The sequence below is a fragment of the Rhodotorula graminis genome (assembly GCF_001329695.1).
Source record: "Rhodotorula graminis WP1 unplaced genomic scaffold RHOBAscaffold_15, whole genome shotgun sequence".
In the NCBI taxonomy this organism is placed as follows: domain Eukaryota; kingdom Fungi; phylum Basidiomycota; class Microbotryomycetes; order Sporidiobolales; family Sporidiobolaceae; genus Rhodotorula; species Rhodotorula graminis.
This window is the reverse complement of record NW_017264942.1, coordinates 124,230-141,814: the sequence shown is the minus strand read 5'-3', so window position 1 is coordinate 141,814 and position 17,585 is coordinate 124,230. Positions and strand designations below refer to the sequence as shown.

The 17,585-nt window shown below is 69.3% G+C and overlaps 5 protein-coding genes across 5 annotated transcripts; 3 read left to right on the top strand and 2 right to left on the bottom strand.

Moving 5' to 3' along the window:
* The first annotated feature begins 60 nt into the window (after nucleotides 1-60).
* Nucleotides 61-2,757, top strand: RHOBADRAFT_55831 (uncharacterized protein). Its single transcript, XM_018418038.1, has 5 exons — nucleotides 61-148; nucleotides 565-977; nucleotides 1,055-2,164; nucleotides 2,256-2,304; nucleotides 2,457-2,757. The coding sequence occupies exons 1-5, from the start codon at nucleotides 86-88 to the stop codon at nucleotides 2,661-2,663; spliced, it is 1,842 nt and encodes a 613-aa protein (XP_018268401.1). The 5' UTR covers nucleotides 61-85; the 3' UTR covers nucleotides 2,664-2,757.
* An 86-nt stretch (nucleotides 2,758-2,843) lies between these two features.
* On the bottom strand, nucleotides 2,844-4,633 carry RHOBADRAFT_55830 (uncharacterized protein). The gene is made up of 3 exons (XM_018418037.1): nucleotides 4,035-4,633; nucleotides 3,601-3,955; nucleotides 2,844-3,525 (listed from the first exon to the last, which is right to left on the bottom strand). The coding sequence occupies exons 1-3, from the start codon at nucleotides 4,437-4,439 to the stop codon at nucleotides 2,876-2,878; spliced, it is 1,410 nt and encodes a 469-aa protein (XP_018268400.1). The 5' UTR covers nucleotides 4,440-4,633; the 3' UTR covers nucleotides 2,844-2,875.
* A 593-nt stretch (nucleotides 4,634-5,226) lies between these two features.
* RHOBADRAFT_55829 (uncharacterized protein) lies at nucleotides 5,227-7,384 on the bottom strand (the record flags this gene model as incomplete). Its single annotated transcript, XM_018418036.1, has 2 exons — nucleotides 5,227-5,528; nucleotides 5,611-7,384. 2 exons carry the CDS (start codon nucleotides 7,382-7,384, stop codon nucleotides 5,284-5,286), a joined length of 2,019 nt encoding a protein of 672 aa, XP_018268399.1. The 3' UTR covers nucleotides 5,227-5,283.
* A 751-nt stretch (nucleotides 7,385-8,135) lies between these two features.
* RHOBADRAFT_55828 (uncharacterized protein) lies at nucleotides 8,136-14,381 on the top strand (the record flags this gene model as incomplete). Its single annotated transcript, XM_018418035.1, has 19 exons — nucleotides 8,136-8,163; nucleotides 8,247-8,422; nucleotides 8,896-8,911; nucleotides 8,995-9,089; nucleotides 9,240-9,410; nucleotides 9,478-9,565; nucleotides 9,627-9,685; nucleotides 9,771-10,035; nucleotides 10,138-10,674; nucleotides 10,809-10,943; nucleotides 11,034-11,087; nucleotides 11,211-11,353; nucleotides 11,456-11,561; nucleotides 11,645-11,733; nucleotides 11,802-12,499; nucleotides 12,710-12,807; nucleotides 12,926-13,614; nucleotides 13,693-13,941; nucleotides 14,004-14,381. The coding sequence occupies 19 exons, from the start codon at nucleotides 8,136-8,138 to the stop codon at nucleotides 14,301-14,303; spliced, it is 3,996 nt and encodes a 1,331-aa protein (XP_018268398.1). The 3' UTR covers nucleotides 14,304-14,381.
* A 168-nt stretch (nucleotides 14,382-14,549) lies between these two features.
* On the top strand, nucleotides 14,550-17,427 carry RHOBADRAFT_55827 (uncharacterized protein; the record flags this gene model as incomplete). Its single annotated transcript, XM_018418034.1, has 4 exons — nucleotides 14,550-15,288; nucleotides 15,372-15,885; nucleotides 15,952-16,504; nucleotides 16,588-17,427. 4 exons carry the CDS (start codon nucleotides 14,550-14,552, stop codon nucleotides 17,425-17,427), a joined length of 2,646 nt encoding a protein of 881 aa, XP_018268397.1.
* Between the last annotated feature and the right edge of the window lie 158 nt (nucleotides 17,428-17,585).

Genomic DNA, 17,585 nt, shown 5'->3' with positions numbered 1-17,585 from the left:
TCGACGAGGAGCACGAGACCAACTGCGTCCGTTGACTCCGCTCCTCACCACCACCTTGAGCTTCCGCCAGACCACCGCAGCTCAGATGCACTCGAGCTTCCAGTACCTGTCGACCCGCGGCGGCGACGAGCGCCTCTCGTTCGAGGAGGTGCGTCCCTCTTCCTCGACTCTCGTCCTCATCGCGTCGACGAGGCCGAACAGGCCCACCACCCGGCCGGGCACTGCGGGACAAGAGCGGGATCTGTGGATGGACGCCCATCAGGGCTTTCTGCCGGCGCGCACAGCCCGGCGAGCTGCGGCGGGCGCACGACGAGCTTCGATCAGTTCGAGCATCCGACGACGACGACGATGAGCCGATGAGGGGTTTCGGCCGGCGAGGTGCAGCCGCCGTGCGCTCTCGCAGCCTTCTGTGCATCTAGCAGTGCCCTGTCGATGCACTGCGAGCCCTGCGCAGCTGGGACGACGCCGCACCACCTCCCCCTCCTCGTCTCGAACTTGCACACTGACTCTTGCCTCTCCCTCGATCCCCCTCCCTCTCTCCGCCCTCACCCTCGTCCTCGACAGGCCGTACTCCGCGGCCTCGCGCCCAACGGTGGCCTCTACATCCCGGCCCACCTCCCGTCGCTCCCCGAAAACTGGCAGCACGACTGGGCCAAGCTGTCGTTCACCGAACTCGCCCTCGAGCTCTACTCGCTCTTCATCGAGGAGCACGAGATCCCGCGTGACGACCTGCGCGACCTCGTCGAGCGCTCGTTCGCCACCTTCCGCCACAAGGACGTGACGCCCCTCCATCGCGTCGGCGACAAGGAGTTCATCCTCGAGCTCTTCCACGGCCCGACGTTCGCGTTCAAGGACGTCGCCCTCCAGTTCCTCGGCAACCTGTTCGAGTACTTCCTCACTCGCCGCAACGCCGACAAGCCCGAGGGCCAGCGCGAGCGCCTCACCGTCGTCGGCGCCACCTCGGGCGACACCGGCTCGTGCGTCCTCGCCCTCCCTCTCTCTCGTCGAGTGCGTCTCGAAGCGCACGACCTGACTCTCTCTCTCTCCCCAACAGCGCCGCCATCTACGGCCTGCGCTCCAAGAAGGACATCTCGATCTTCATCCTGCACCCCAAGGGCCGCACGTCGCCGATCCAGGAGGCGCAGATGACGACCGTCCTCGACGACAACGTGCACAACCTCGCCGTCACGGGCACGTTCGACGACTGCCAGGACATCGTCAAGCACCTGTTCAACGACACCGAGTTCAACTCGCGGTACCACCTCGGCGCCGTCAACTCGATCAACTGGGCCCGCATCCTCGCCCAGACCGTCTACTACTTCGCCGCCTACTTTGCCGTCCAGCCCCAGATCCCGTACGACGTCCTCGACCCGCAGATCCAGTTTGCCGTCCCCACGGGCAACTTTGGTGACATCCTCGCCGGCTGGTACGCCAAGCACCTCGGCCTCCCCATGGCCCAGCTCGTCGTCGCGACCAACGCCAACGACATCCTCGCCCGCTTCTGGAAGACGGGCCGGTACGAGAAGGCCGACTCGGGCGAGCCCGAGCACTTTTCGGACGACGAGGCCGACGACGACGACGAGGCGGGCGAGGGCCACGTCCACCAGCGGTACCCGAGCCTGACCGAGGACGAGGCGTTCAGGCGCCAGCAGGAGGCCGTCGCGCAGAACGTCGAGCAGAACGGCGCGAGCGACGGCAAGCAGGCCGACGGCGCGACGCCCTCGCGCTCGACGTCGCACGCCCGCGGCGCCAAGCGCGCCCCGCCGTCGGCCGGCACCGTCGCCGAGACGCTGTCGCCCGCCATGGACATCCTCGTGTCGTCCAACTTTGAGCGCCTCCTGTTCTACCTCGCGCTCGAGGGCACGACGGCCGGCGCGGTTGCGGCCGACGGCGAGGTCGACGGCGGCCAGGCGGCGCGCGTCCGCATGGCGGCCGAGAACGTCAAGCTGTGGATGGACAAGCTCAAGAGTGAGCACCGCGTCAAGGTGCCCCGGCGGGCCGTCGAGGCCGCCAGGCGCGACATGATCGCCGACCGCGCGAGCGACGAGGAGACGGCCGAGACGATCAAGAAGTACTTCTCCAAGACGGACGAGTACGGCTCGTACGTCGCCGACCCGCATACCGCCGTCGGCCTGTGCGTCGCCAACCGCGTCGCGAAGACCAAGTGCGTCCTGCCTTCCTACCCGTCACGAGGTCCGTGCGTCGACCTGCGGCGGCCCAGCTCCTGACGAGCGCCTCTCTTCCTCGTGCCACAGCCCGGCCAACGTCATCCAGATCGTGCTCGCGACGGCGCATCCGGCCAAGGTGCGCTCCTGCCCTCTCTCAACTCCTACCCTCGTCCCTGTCCCCCTCATCCTCCTCCCTCGTCCCGCCTCGCCCTCTTCCTCCTCTCTCTCTCCCAAACGTCATCTAGCTGCCCCTCTCGACGATACTGACTCTCCCTCGCGCACCCGCAGTTCGACTCGGCCGTCTCTGAAGCGCTCGAGGCCGAGCCTTCCTTCAACTTCAAGCGCGACGTTCTCCCGAAAGAGTTTGACGGCCTCCTCGAGCGCGAGAAGCGCGTCATCGACTGCGACAACGACCCCGAGGCCGTCAAGCGCATCGTCAAGGAGCACGTCGACAAGCTCTTTGCCAAGCCGGCGGTCGCGGCGTCGGGCCTCTGAGCGAGCGAGGGCGGGTCCGGCGCGAGCGAGGGCGGCTCTCTGTGTAGCGAGTAGAGTGGTGGCGGCGACGATGCATGCCTCTCAGTTCATCCTCCTCGAGCGCGCTGCCTCTCTCTCTCGCTCTCTGGTCCGGTCTCTTGCTCTCGCTCTCGCTCTCGCCCGAATCGATAGGGCTAAGGGATACACGCCTATACTGCTACACGGGCGCCGCTCTAGCATGCGCTCATCTCGATGCCGCGCCGTCGAGGCGTCCTCGCCCCGCCGCGCAACTCGCTCTCGACGAATCCGAGTCCGACAAGGTCGTCGACGTCGTGCTCGTCCACGTGGACGGACACCTCCTGGTCCACCTGGATCCCGCTGCTCGTGCCGTCTGCTCCTCCATCGCCTCCTCCTCGCGGCACCCCGACGCCGCCGAGCGTCGCGACATGCAGCGGGAGCGGGCTCGCTCGCTTCGAGGCCGACATCGTGTCGCCGCTGCTGCTCTGCGGCGTCCCGCCGCCTCCTCCTCGGTCTCGACCGAGCCCGAGGATACGCTCGCCGACCGTGCGCGACGTGCCCGCCCTCGAGCCCGAGCCGCTGGCGCTGCCCGACGCCGCCTCCTCGCCGGCTGCGCGCGCCGCACGGTCCCTCCCGGCGCCCGAGAGGCCGCCGCTCCCGCTGCCGCTCGCGACGCCGCTCAGCGCCTGCGCCCTCGGGCTGCGCTGCTCCGACATGTGTGGCGGTACGGGCTGGGCCGAGTTCTTGCGCAGGATGAGGGCGCGCGATGAGAGGGTCGTGAGGAGGGCGAGGGCGTAGCACGACGAGAGGAGCCACCATGCGGCGTAGGGGGCACAGGCGTAGAGAAGGTTGTTGAACGGCGTCGCTGTGTGAGCACGAGAGTGTGAGCGCGAGGTCCGAGCGGGCGAAAGAGAGAGAGAGAGAAAGAGAGGGAACGGACCAAAGGTGAGGATGAAGCCCATGAACGCGACGAGGGCAGTATAACTGGCGCTCTGCAGCGCCAGGCGACACAGGGCGCGAAGCCGACCGTCGGTCGACGCGTTAAAGCCGGCTATCCGTCGTCGAAGAACGAGGACGAGGAGGACGCTGATCGCGACGTCGATGACGGCGGCCACGACGAGCCAGACGCCCGAGATGAGGCCGTACGTCGCCGCCTGGAGGAGCCCGCTCGACAACTCGTTCTTGTGGAACAAGATGCCGAGCACCGTCGAGAAGAGGATGGCGCCGATCTCGAGGACGATGAGGATGCCAAACGCGACGACGATGAGGCGCCTTGCCCAGCGCAGGGTGACGAGCTGCGTGCGGGAAGGAGGCGGAACCGAGTCAGGCTCACTCGAGGAGGTTCGGAAGGGCGAAAGAGGAGCGAGGACGCACCCGGGCAGCCCGCATCGTCAGGAATCCTTGCACGAGCGGCGCGTTGATGAGGATCGACAACGTCTGGATGGCGTCGAGCGCCGTGGGGTGGATGAGGCTCAAGGCATCGCGCTCTTGACGAACCATCCAATACGAGATGGAGGCGATATTCATGCCTGCTTGTACGACGGCGACCGAAACAACTGTCCACAAGAGCATCTTGCGCACGCCCGTGTCGCGCTCGTACATCTCGGTGTGCAGGTACGACACGAAGAGAGCAACGACGACGCCAGCCAACAAAATCTGCCCTGCCCAGCCCAGTGCGCACGGTAGAAGGATCGCGAGCGCGTACTGCTGCGACGCGATGGTGCGCTCGAGCGTGTCGTAGTGCGTCTCGTCGCCGTGGTCGAGGCGCGAGGTCGCCATCGCGCGAGGTCCGAGTCGAGGCGCCTGAGTCGATGTAGACGGCGCACGAGTCGAGGTAGACGGCGCCCGAGTTGTAGAGGACGGCGCGCGAGGGACGAGGCGTTGGATGGGCGGCGAGTGTCGGGGCGCGGATGCCGAGGCGTGCTGCAGCTGCAGCCGACAGCAGAGCCTGTAGACGCTCGCTCGAGGTGCACCTGCAGCGGTGGTGGCAGCAGGGCGAGCGCAAGTGGGGGAGCGGCGAGATGAAAGCTCGCGGCGCGACGGCGACAGCCAGCGCGCGCTCGCCGGACCAGCGGACCTTCGTTGCCCAATCTGGGCGGGCGCAGCCGATGTCAGGCGAGGCCTCGGAAGCCAGGGCGCAGCTCGAAGGGACCGTGTCGCAGGTGCGGAGGCCGACGAAGGGCTGGATCCTGGAAAGAGTGAGCTTGACTCACTCGAGCCCGCTGTCAGCCGCGGGCGCAGCTTAGCGTGGTCGGTGGGCGTCGTGGCGGCTGTGCAGGACGCAGTGCACGCGTCGGCAGTGCAGCGCGAGCGAGCGTGAGGTCGGGAGGCGGCAGCAAAGGCTGGTCGCGCTGATGAGGAGCTCCTCGCGACAAAGGCGGAGGTAGCCAGCTCTGAGTCTCGGCGCACGCTGCACAGGCAGCTGTTCTCTCCCAGGCACTCTCACCGCTCTGTGGAACCCAGCAAGCGCCGACTGGGGTCGCCGAGCTTGCGAAAAAGGGCAGCGAGTGGAGAGATCGTCGTTCGTCTCGCAGCTTCGACGAGAGCAAGCGGGCGCACGTGAAAGCTCTGGGTGAAAGCGGATGTACTGCACGCAGGCTGCCGACGACGACGCAAGCTGCCCTCACTCGCCGTCCCACTCGCCCGGCGCGTCCTCGTCGCCGAAGTCGTCGGTCGCCTCGTCCTTGATGCCCGCACCGAGCACCTCGGCCCGCATGCTCTCGTCCCACTTCTCGTCCCACTCGCTGCCGAACGAGCCCGCCGCGGGCGCGACGTCGAGGCCGTGCGAGGCGCCGAGGGCGTAGGCGTCCGACAGGCGCGAGAGGAGGGTCGAGCGTTGGTCGAGGAGGAAGCGCACGCGCTCGACGGCTGTGAGGAGGTCGCGGACCTGTATCAGTCCTTGTACTCGACGAGAGCAGGAAGGAGAGAGAGAGGGAAGCGAGGGACGCACTTTTGCCCAGCACGACCGCCTCGCTCTTTGGCCCGGCGCGCCCGTCAATTTTCTCGCCGCCGACCTGGATGCCGCCCATGAGCGCACCCGTCGTGCTCTGCCCGTCGAGGCCCCTCCCGAGCCTCTTCTTGCCCTTGCCGCCCTTGGCCCCGTCGAGCGCGCCGTCCGCTCCCGTCGCCTCTGCTCCTCCTCCTGCTGCGCCGGCGCCGCCCGCCGCGCCGCTCGTCACCTTCCTGACGCGCTCCTCGAACTCCTGCACGGCGGCCCGCAGCGCCGGCACGACCTCGCACAGGCCGTCGTACCCTTGGCGGATCGCGGCGCGCCGCTTCTGCTCGCTCGCGATGTGGTTGGCCTTCTTCTGCTCGGCCGTGAGGAGCGCGCCTTTGCCGCCGCCCTGGGCGGGAGCGGGCGACTCGGACGGCGTCGAGCTGGCGCGGGACGGGCCGAGGAGCTTGCGCGGTCGGGCCGGCAGGCGCGGGATGTTGTGCGGCGTGACGGCCGGGCCCGGGTTGTGGTGCGGCGCGTCCGGGTCGTCGTTGTCGATGAGCGAGGTGGGTGGAACGGGGAGGACCGGGGCGGGCGAGGCGGCCGTCGACGTGTTGTCGTCCATCGGCGTGTCGACGGCCGTGGCGGCGCCCGACGTGGCCTGCTTCTTCTTGGCGCCGCCCTTGGCGCGAGACGTCGGCGCGACGGTGTGCGGTGGGCCCGACGGGCCGGGCGCAGGCGCAGGCGCACCGTCGCCGGCTGCGGCGAGGGCGGTGTCGGACACGGCGGCGCGCTTCTTCCTTCCGGGCGCCGACACCTGCGCCGCCTGCTGCGCCGACCTGCGCTTGCCCGGCGGGAGGACGGCGGGCCACTCGGGCTCGCGCCGGCCCTCGTCCTCCTCCTCCTGAGCCGCAGCGGCGCTCGCGGCGGCGTGCAGCAGCGCGTGGGCGGGATCGCGCGCCGGTCCTGCCCCTGCGACGGCTGCCGCGCCGGGCCACCCGGCACGCCGCTCGGCCTCCTCGAGCATGGCGACGAGCGGGTCCTCGCCGCCTCGAGCCCGCCTCGCCCTCGCCGCCCCACCGCGTCGGCCTCGAGCCGAGGCCGGGTCCTCGCTCCTCGCGCGCTTGAGCGGCGGCAGGCCGCGCTCCTCGCGCCCGCCCTCGTCGTCGTCGTCCTCGTCGTCCTCGTCACCGCCGCCTGCAGCGCCCGGCGGCGGCCGAGACGGCGCGCGCCCCATCCACGCCTCGAGGTCGCGCGCGTGCTGCGCCATGCGGGCGCGCTTGCTCGCGTCGGGCTCGGCGTGCGTCGCGTCGCCCAGGCCGGGGTGCTGGAAGTGAGAGGCGAGCGACGGCGGGACGGGGAGGTGCGACGTCGGCGCGCCCGACGAGAGGTGCGGCGGGCGCGGGAGCGAGGTGAGGGGGCCCGTCGAGGCGGTCGCGTACCCGTGCGGCCGGTGCGCGAGCGGTACGCTGCTGCCGCTGCTCGAGCGGTGCGACAGGAGGGGCGGTGGTGGAGGAGGAGCAGGGTGCGGGAGGCGAGGTGCGCGGTGCTGGCCAGCCGGGTCGGACCAGCCGCCGAGGTCCCAGGTCGCGGCGCCGCCGTGAGCGAGCGTGCGCCGGGACGAGCTACCGACTGCTTGAGGTGGCGGTGGCGGAGCGGCGAACCCGAGGGCGGACGAGGCGGACGCGACGGCGGCAGAGGAGGAGGGAGGAGGGCCGGACGACGACGAGGCGAACGAGTCGAGGAACCGGCTGAAGTCGCGCGTCTCGCTGTCGGTGAGGAGCTCCATGCTCGAGTGCCGCCCTGCTGCTGCGTGTCCTTGTGCTGCGCGTGGCGAGAGAGGCGGTCAGGTTCGTTCGGCGATGAGCGCGGGCAAGGGGGAGGGTGCGTACCTCTGAAGGCGGCGAGGGCTGGGCGGCCGGTGCTGGAGAGTCGTGGAGCGGTGGCCGGGCGGTTGCACTGCCGCTTGAGCGCGCTGGTGCCGAGGGCGTGACGAAGGTGGAGAGAGAGGGAGCGAGATGACCGTGTCGCTCTCGCATCGTGCTCGCAGCCTCGAACTGGCGCGCAAGCGATACACTGAAGCTCGCCCGGGCGGACACACTGAGCTCACACCCGAAGCGCAGCTCTCCGAGCGAAAGTGGCCACCCGCTCCTCGAGCCGCGCTTTCACGGCCAACTCGTGCTTCTCGCTTCGTGCTCGGGCTCGCTTCGGATCTCTCGTACAGTCGGCTCAAGTACAAGTACAGTTGTTGCACGGGCTGCCAGAGGAGCGAGAAAGCCCGCCGAGCTGTCTCGAAGGAGACGCCGCCGTCGACGAAGCGAGAGACGCTCGTGGAGAGCAGCCGCGTCGCCTGAGCGAGCCCAATCTGCGCCGAGCAGGCAAGGGAGACGATGCCGTCTCGTCGCTCGCGACATCTGCGCCGTCCGAGCGAGATCCGCGGCGCTCGAGCGGGACATCTCGCTCGCGTCGCGGTCGTCCTCGCCCCGTTCCTCCTCGCCCTGCCGCTCCCACACACCGCCGACCTCGACAGCAAGCCCGTCATGGCCTACTACGCCCCCTCCGCCTCGTGTACGTCCTCGCGCTCCCTCGCCCGCTCGCCAGCGCCGCGCTGACCCACCTCGCACGATGTCCCCCGTCTCGCCCGCGCGCAGACCCGTCGATCCACCGCCCGTCGCTCGCCTATACCGGCACAACGGGCTATGCGCCCTCGCACCTCGGGCACCACCACCACCACCACCACCTCCACGCGCCCCGGAGCAGCCTCGAGCGCGAGCGGGCGTGGTACCCGGCGACGCGGACCGAGATGCTCGTCGCGCAGGCGCACAGCGTGCGTCCACGTCCACCTCGATCTGGTCGCAGTCGCCGAGTCGAGCAGGAGCGCGAGCTGACGGCGGACGGCGAGGGGTGTGCGCGCAGCGGCCGGTCGGGGCGCTCGAGCTGGAGGAGCGGCGGTACATGGCGGCGGCGAGGAGACGGAGGGGCGGGTACGGGTGCTGTGCCGGGCTGTGCGTGTCGTCTCGCTCTGTCGCGGGTCGGCCTGGTACTGACGTTCGAGCGGTGCAGGTGGGCGATATTGTGTTGCGAGGTCGCGAGGGACGAGGGCGAGTGCTGCTGAGTCGGGTCGAGGGGTGGAATGTGAGCGAGCTTGAGCAGGGTGCAGCACTGTGCAGCAGCTCGTATGGAGAGAGCGAGAGAGCAAGAGAGCCAAGAGAGGAACCCGGCGTCGTCGTCGTCGCCGGTTCGCTGTTCTCTCCCACTCGACCACGCGGCTGTGCCGACCAGCCGTTACCATGGACGCAGACCTTGCACGGCCACCGTCAGCCCCGGACCAGGACCACCAGCAAGACCGCCCTCCCCACCTCTCTCGCCGCTCATCTCGCCGAACTCGACACGCGCCAGACCTCGCCGACAAGCTCCGTCGAGAGTGGGACCAACATGCTGTCGACTTTGCCTGGGACTGGGTCAACGAGGACGACATGCGCGCCTTCCAGCAGGTGCGCCTCGTCCCCTCCCCTCCCCTCTCGCTCCCCCTCCCCCTCCCTTCCCTTGTCGCGGCACTGCAGCCCCGCCCTGCCTCGTACAAGCCCCCCTTGTGCGCGCTCACGACGCGCCGTACTGACCTGCCTCGCCCCATCCCGCCACAGGCCCTCTCGGACGAGCCCAACCCGGGCGCCGACCAGGACCAGCCCGAGAAGATTGTCGCCGCGAGCGACTGGGCCCCGGTCAAGGAGCGCAAGCGCAGCAAGAACCCGCGCAAGCGCAAGGACGTCGTCCGCGAGGGCTGGGCGTACCACATCTCGCGCTGGCCGCTCCTCGTCCGTCGCCCTCGTCCTCTCTTCCTCGCCCAGGACCCCTCTGACGCCTCCTCTCATGCCCCTGCAGCTCCTCATCTTCGTCATCATCATCTTCGAGTTTCTCTCCTACCTCGCCATCCGCCAGATGGTCAACGTCATCGAGTTCTTTGCCGGCTGTGCGTCCCGCTCCCTCTCCTGTCTCTCTCTACCTTTGCCTGACTCGCCGTCTGTCTACAGGGCGAGGCGAGCGAGGACGGCTTCGACTTGCGCTCCGGAACGCGACAACGTACGACGAGGTGCGTCCAGAGCTCGCCCACGTCTCGCCGTCTCTCGCCACCGGCGCGAGCGAGCACTGACTCGAGAGGTTCCATGCACACGCAGTGGAAGACGCGCGCCCTCGCCCTCGATGCCCTCCTCGGCCTCAACCACTGGAAGGCGTCGGCCCCGAACGCCTACTACGACGCGCCGCTCGTGCGCCGCGTCCTGCGCGCCCTGCGCTCCCTGCGCGAGCAAGGCGACGCCGAGGGCGTGTGCGCCGTCCTGCACGCGTGCGTGCGCAACAACTTTGCCGGCGTCGAGTCGTTCCACCTGTACAGCGAGTCGTACTTTGGCACCAAGGAGCTCGTGCAGGAGTACCTCGACGAGGGTAAGTCGCCGCTCGGTCCCTCTCTCCGCCTCCTCCCTTCCCTCGACGCGCCGAATGTCGTCGAGACGACGGACTCTGACACTGTCTCGTCGTCGCCCGCAGTCGCACGGTCGCTCGAGTTTGTCCGAGGCGCGTCCGACGACCAACTTCCACCCGACGAGAAGGCCGACTTTTTCCGCTCGGCGGCCAAGAACCTCGGCGCGAGCGCCCTGTGCCTGTCGGGCGGCGCCTCGATGTCGTACTACCACTTTGGCGTCATCCGGGCCCTGCTCGACGAGGACCGCCTGCCGCGCGTCGTGACGGGCACGTCGGGCGGCGCCATCGTCGCGGCCCTGTGCTGCACGCGCACCGACGCCGAGCTGCGCGAGCTCCTCGTGCCCGAGCTCGCCGACCGCATCACGGCGTGCGAGGAGCGCATCACGGTGTGGGCCGCGCGGGCGTGGCGCACGGGCGCCCGGTTCGACACGGTCGAGTGGGCGCGCAAGGCGAGCTTCTTCACGCTCGGGAGCATGACGTTCCGCGAGGCGTTTGAGCGCACCGGCCGCATCCTCAACGTGAGCGTCATCCCGAGCGACACGCACAGCCCGACCAAGCTCCTCAACTACCTCTCGGCGCCAGACTGCGTCATCTACACGGCCGGTGCGCTCCCCTCTTTCTCTCTCTCTTCCCTTTCCCTGCCTCCTTCCCTCTCTCCCCCTCCTCCCGATGCATCTTCCCCTCTTGCCTCGACTCGCCTCGACGATTCTCGACTCTGACCTCGTCGCCCCGAGCAGTCATCGCGTCGGCCGCCGTCCCCGGCATCCTCAACCCGGTCGTGCTCCTCACAAAGGACAAGGACGGCAAACTGCACCCGTGGGAGTTCCAGGGCAAGCACAAGGACGGCTCGCTCCGGGTCGACATTCCGCTGCGTGCGTCCGCCACTCGCTCTCCCTCTCTCTCCTTCTCTCTTTCGCCCTCGTCTAGCAGGAGCGACGGATCTGACAACTCGATGCACACAGAGGCCCTGCACATGCTGTACAACGTCAACTTCTCGATCGTGTCGCAGGTCAACCGTGCGTCCCTCGTCCTCCTTCTCTCCTTTCCTTCTTTTCCCCTTCCTTCCTCTCGCTCTCGGTTCTCCTCCTTCCTTCCGCCTAGTCGACGCCGAACTGACTCTCTCGAGCGACGTCCCGCAGCGCACATCCACCTGTTCCACTTTGCGCCTCGCGGCTCGCCCGGCCGACCCGTCTCGCACCGTCAGGGTCGAGGGTGGCGCGGCGGCTTCCTCCTCGCCGCCGCCGAGGGCTACTGCAAGATCGAGCTCGTCAAGTGGTTCAGGGTGCGTCCCGCTCTCTGCCCCTCCTCGCCGTCGACGTCGACCTCGTCCTCGCTCGAAGGAAAGGGCGACGAGCACTGACTAGCTCTCGTCTCGCGCCCGCAGGTCATCCGCGACCTCGAGCTCATGCCCGAGCTGGCCGGGCAGAACTGGAGCGGCGTGTTCTTGCAGAAGTTCGAGGGCAGCGTCACGATCTGGCCCAAGAGCCGCTGTGCGTCCACCGTCCTCTCCTCCCTCTCTCTCCTCTCGCACGGTACGGGACGTGACTGATGACACGTGCGGCGTGGTGCGCAGTCTCGGACTGGTTCCGCCTTCTCACCGACCCCGACCGCGACGAGCTCGCTCGCATGATCCGGGTCGGGCAGCGCGTCACTTGGCCCAAGGTGCGTCCCTGTCGACCCTCCCTCTTTCTCGCCCGAGCGCACACCTGACCCTCGACGTCGTCGCACAGATCAAGATGATCGAGAACCGCCTCAAGATCGAGCGCCAAGTCGACCTAGGCCGGCAAGAAGCGCGTGCCCGCCTCACCTCGTCCTCGTCCTCGAACGGCAACGGCTCGGCCTCTCTCGCCCCTCCTCCGCTCACGCGCCACAACTCGTCGGGCGACCACCTCCTCATCCCGCGCGAGCCTCGCGTCGCGAGCCCGGCTCGCGCAAGGACGGCGAGCCCGGCCCCTCGCGGCCAAGCGCAGCCCGACCGCTCTGGGTCCGGCTCGGGCGACACCGAGCTCGACGACGACGAGTACGGCGACGACGAGGGCCTCGACAGCGTGCGCGTCGACGACAACAGCGCGGCGGCCAAGAAGCGGCGCCGGGCCATCCTCGAGCGGCTCGGGCTGCGAGGTGCGGCGGGCCGGGGCGCGAGCGCGCCGCCTCTCGGCGGCGGCGGGAGCGGCAGCGCGAGTGGGAGCGACGGCGGCATGCGCCGTCGAGGTGGCGGCATCGGCGACGGGCGGTACCTGCACCGCGGCGGCGAGGGCGAGACGGAGGACGGCGAGGGCGAGTCGGATTGGACGAGCGGCGGCGAGGGCGCGCCGCCGCTCATGCCGCTCGGCGGGTCGGGCGTCAGGAGGAGGCTGAGGAGCAGCTCGCTGGGCCCAATGGTCGGCATGAGCTCTGACGAGGAGGGCCCGGCCGGCGCGGGCGGGAGGTGGTGAGGGAGGAGGCGGTCGGGCCCTCTTGCCCTTGCACTACTATCTCGAGCTACACGCTCCTTGTCACTCTATATCGGTCTCGGTTGCAGCGCAGCATCCCCGTATCGCATCTTGGGCCGTGCTCGCCAGAGAGGCTCGCTCTTCGTCGCGGCTCGGCGACTGTCGCTCCTTCGCACTCTCGCACACCTCGCTCTCCCGCTGAGCAGGTTCCGCCCTGTCGTACAGAATCGCAAGCGTCATCTTCACAACCTGAGCCAGTCGCGCAAGCCTCACGTCCAGTCGTCATCCCTGTGGACCTCCTCGAGTCCGTCAGCCTGATGAGCTCTCACAGCTCCGTCAACGCCTCGCCAAGTGCGTCGAGCTCAGTTTCTGCATGATGCAGTAGCCTCGACTGACTCTGCCCCTTGCCTGCACCTGCGCAGCGACGGCCCTCTTCGACCTCCCCGACGAGCTCCTGTCGAGCATCTTGAGGGACTGCATCTACTCGGCGAGCTACCGTCGCGGCCGTGTCGTGGGGCTCTTCACGGTCAGCCGACGCATCTATCGACTCGCCCGTCCTCTGGCCCTCGAGTGCGTCGTCGCCCCCTCCAGTTCATGGTTCGACGCGCCCTCGCCCACGGCACTCGAGCTCGTCGACCAGTTCTTCGGCAGGTTGGCAACATTGTCGCCGTTCTACAGCCACATCAAGAGCCTCGACGTCGGCAGGGTCGACGCCCCTATCCTCCTCAGCAACCTACTCGTCGCCTGTCCCGCCCTCGAGTCGCTGAACGTCGGCGACGCACTCGACGTCGGCGATGTCCTACCCGAGCGCGTGCTACGCGCCCTCCCAGAGGTCAAGTCGCTCCGTAGCCTGTCGCTGGACGCCCCGTTCTCGCTCGGCGACCCGTCCTTCGACCTGCGCACGACCTCGATCCGCCGCCTGTCGATCTTGCGCGAGCACAAGCTCCTCCTCGCCGACGGTAAGGGCAACAACCTCGACGAGCTCGACCTGTGTGATCACCTTCTCGAGGGCTGTGCGATACCCTGGTCGTCGTTAAAGGTCCTCCGCCTTCACGGCCACGGTGGCCGCCCGTTCGAGGACGGCGCGTCCGTCTTGCCGGCGCTCGAAGCGGTGCGTCCCCTACCTCGCCCACCCCCTTCCTTCAGTCCGTCGTCCTCATTCGAGCTGACACGGATGGTTTTTTGGCAGGTCGCTCGACCGGGCTCGGTCCCTCTCGAACGCTTCGAGCTGCTGCTGGACTCGGCCTTCGCCGCCGAGGACGAGTCGGCTCGTACTCGGAACTACGAGTTCATGTTCCAGGTTCTACGACTTGCCACGCCTCGATCGGTCGAGCTGTTCGTGGGGCGCTGCCCGCCTGTCCTCGCCCGTGGCAATCAGTCGCTTCCGAGCGTCGTCAACCTCGACCTCCGGGTTGGAGACAGATCCCTGTTCGACACAGTGCGCTCGCCTTTTACTGCTCCTTCACGAGCAGTGCGTGTACTGACGTTGAGCTTCCGCAGGAGGTTCTCCCCGTCTTCGCCTCCTTCCTCGCCCACTTCCGATCCCTCGCCACGCTACGCCTACAGACCAACTACCCGTCCTCACCTGGCGCCCGGCATTCGTTCTTCGCCGACTGCATCGCCCTGTCGCCTGCAACGTTCGCCCTGCACCACCCTCCCTTCTCGGCCCTCCTCGGTTTTCTTCGCACGACCAATGTGCTGCGGTTCGACTTCAGGGACCTGTCCGCGCGCTTCCTGCGCGGCACTCGCACAAGTGGGACGGAGGCTTTCGAGTTCGAGACGTTCAGCTACAGTCGGTGAGGGGCGGGCGACGTCGAGGGCGGCTCGAGGAGGACGAGGGGTTCGAGGCGGCGAATGTCACGCGCACGTTTCCCTCGCACTTCATGGGCGTCGTCGTCAGTGAGAGCTGCGCCTTCGTCGAAAGCGAAATAGCCTGCGAGAGAACGTGAGCGAGCCGCCGTCTCGTCCAACTCTCTCTGCGGCCGGCTCGCTCTCCCTCTTCTTCCGACCTCGCCTCCTCGCCCCTCGACTCGCTCGCGACGCGTCATGAGCTCCTCCAGCGAGCTCGAGGTCGTCTCGAAGCCGCGCCAGCCGTCATCGTCGCCCGAGGTGCGCCGCTCGGGGAGGGCCAGACGCGCTCCCCGCGGCCCGGACGAGATCGCAGCAGCAGCCGCGCCCATGGCCAGGTCGGGCTCGGGCACGGGCACCACGGGCCTGCCAGGTCCTCTCGACGCGTTCCAGGGCCAGCCGGCCCCGTCCAGGCGCCGCGGCGTCGACGACTCGGACGACGACCTCGCCCCACCGATGAAGCGCCCAGGAGCACCAGGGCCAGCGCCGTTCGCGTCCACGTCCTTCATGCAGCTCCCACCGCTGCCGCCCCTTCCTCCCGCACCCGCCCGACCGCCTCACGACGCGACCACCGCCTCGACCTCGCCCGCCCTCAACCCTTCCTCGAGCGCGCCCGCTCTCGGCTCAGCAGCCGCCCCGAGACCCGCTCCAGCCCGCTCTGCGTCCCTCGCCGCTCGCCCACAACCCGTCCCGCGCCGGTCCCGCACCCCGGCCGACCGCACCTCGGCCGCACCCGCACCTCCTCCTCGCGCCGCCCCACCGCCCAAGGTCTCGTACTCGTCCGACGAGGCCGACGACTTCTTCGGCGCGCGCCGCACCAAGCCCAAGATGCGCGTGCCGGCCGCGGCGAGGGCGGGCAGCTCGACGGCGGCAGGAGCCGGGACGGCGCAGAGCAGGGCGAGCAGCGGGTCGGCGACGCCGAGGCCGACCAGTCCAGGTGCGCAGCGCTGTCCTCTGCCTCGGTCGTGTCTCGTCAAGGCTCTCGAGGGCCTCGCTGACTCGCCTGTGTGCGTCCCGCAGTCAAACGTCAACGCCCGCCGACCCTCGACCTGTCGTCCTCTTCCTCGTCCGACAGCGACTCGTCGCCTCGCCGCCGCGCCATCGCCCTCTCGTCCGGCTCAGACGATGACCGCTCGACCAAGCTCACCAAGGCCCTCAAGCTGCCGGCCTGGGCGATGCAGGGCTCGACGGTGAGCGGCGCCGACCGCAAGCGGGCGGCGCAGGGCGGCGGGCGCAACCGCAAGCGCAAGAAGCTCGGCGAGAGCGGGAGCGAGGCAGAGAAGGACGAGGACGCAGGTGGACGAGGTGGGTCGCAGGGCAAGGGCAAGGGCAAGGAGAAGGCGGTGGACGAGGGCGGGTTGTTCAAGATGGGCGACGACGACGGCGACGCCCACGACGACACGGACGACAGCCTCGAGCTCGCCCTCATGCACGGCAGCAAGCTTAAGAGCGTGGCGCCGACCTCATCGCCGACGAAACTGCCGCCGTTGCGCTCGCCCCGTAGACCCTCAAGCCGCCCAGAAGCGCTCGTACTGTGCGCCGCAGCTCCTCCCCTCTCTAGCTCTTCGACGGCGTACTGACACACCTCTTCCTCGTGCAGACCCGACCGTCACTCGACAGGCCCATCCCCCTCGGCCTCGCCCTACCGCTCCCCTCGCCGCGCACTCCCGAACCCGCACGCCCTCCTCAGCTCGTCGCCCCAGCGCGCGTCGCACATCTCGCTCTCTTCGACCTCGTCGGACGGCAACGCGGCTACGATGATCGCGCTCGGCAGCGACGACGACGACGACGACGACGATGTGCCGATCGACGCGACGCTCGCCGCCATCCGCAAGTCGCTCGCCGCTGCGCGACGCGACGCTGCGGCCTCGCGCAAGGCGACGTCGAGGACTCGCGGCGGCGCAGGCGCGACGGCGTTCTCGTCGCCGGTCAAGGCGGCGTCGGCGAGCCCGGGCGGCCCGAGCGGCCGAGCGGGCGCGGGAGCGGGAGGAGGAACAAGTGCGAGGGCAGGGCCGAGCGGCGGGGCAGCGGCGGCAGGGGACGACGGCGACAAGGTGACGGTGCGGCTGAGGATGGTGTTCGACCCGACGAGGCAGGCGCCCGAGGTGGCCAAGCAGGCGTACGAGCGCGAGGAGGTGATCGAGATGGGGCTCGTGCGTCCCTCTTGCTCCTCTCCCTGTCTCTCTTTCTCGCTCTCTGCGACGGGTACTGACTGCGCGCACTCCTCGGCCCGCAGCACGAGCCTTTCGAGTCGCTCTTCTACGAGCTGTCGCAGCGGCGCGGCATCCCTCGAGCCGACCTCGTCATCACGCACCTGCGCCCCTCCTCCACCTCTATCTCGACCTCGACCTCGTCCCAGACCCTCGTCTCGGCCACCTCGTCCGCCTCGGGCTCGGCCTCGACGACCAAGCAGACGCAGCTGTACGAGTACGGCACGGCGGCCTCGCTCGGCTTGCGCGCCAGCGGCGAGCCCGAGATGCGCGCCTACACCCGCGACGTGTGGGCCAAGGTGCGCGAGGCGGCGCGCGTCGAGGCCGAGGCCAAGCGCAAGGCGCACGAGGACGAGGTCGAGGAGGCGGCGCTAGAGCGTCTGCGGGCGGGGGTGCGGGAGGGGGCGCAGGCCGAGCGAGAGGGGCGGGGAGGGGCGGCCAAGGGCAAGAGCGGGCCGGGACCGGTCGTGCTCGACCTCGAGGACGACGACGACGACGAGGAGCTCCTTCCGGCGCCCGGCGCTCGGGCCGCCGCCAGCAGCGACCCTCCCACGCCTGCCGCCGCCACCGCCACCGCCACAGCCGCCACCTCGTCCCCCAGCACGGCCGTCCCCGCCGGCCTGTTCCCGCTCACGCTGCGCGGCTCGCGCACCGAGTCGCTGTCGCTCGCCGTCAAGCCGTCGACGACGATCACGCAGCTCGTGCGCGCCTTTTGCCGCAAGTTTGCGATCCCGCCGGCGCGCCAGGCCAAGGTCGTCGTCGAGTTTGACGGCGAGCGCCTGCAGGGCACCATGACGCTCGACGAGGCGCGCGACGAGTTTGACCTCGAGGGCGAGGAGACGTTCGAGCTGAGAGAGCTTGCTTAGCGCGCCTTTTTGCAAGGTGCGGGTCTCTTGCCGTGCAGTCGATTCGTGCGCTCTCTGTCTCTCTCTGTGTGTGCGACGAGGGAGAGAGAGAGAGAACCGGCCCAGCCGGGCTCGAGAACGACACAATGCAACGAGAGCGAGAAGAAGGAAAACGACGC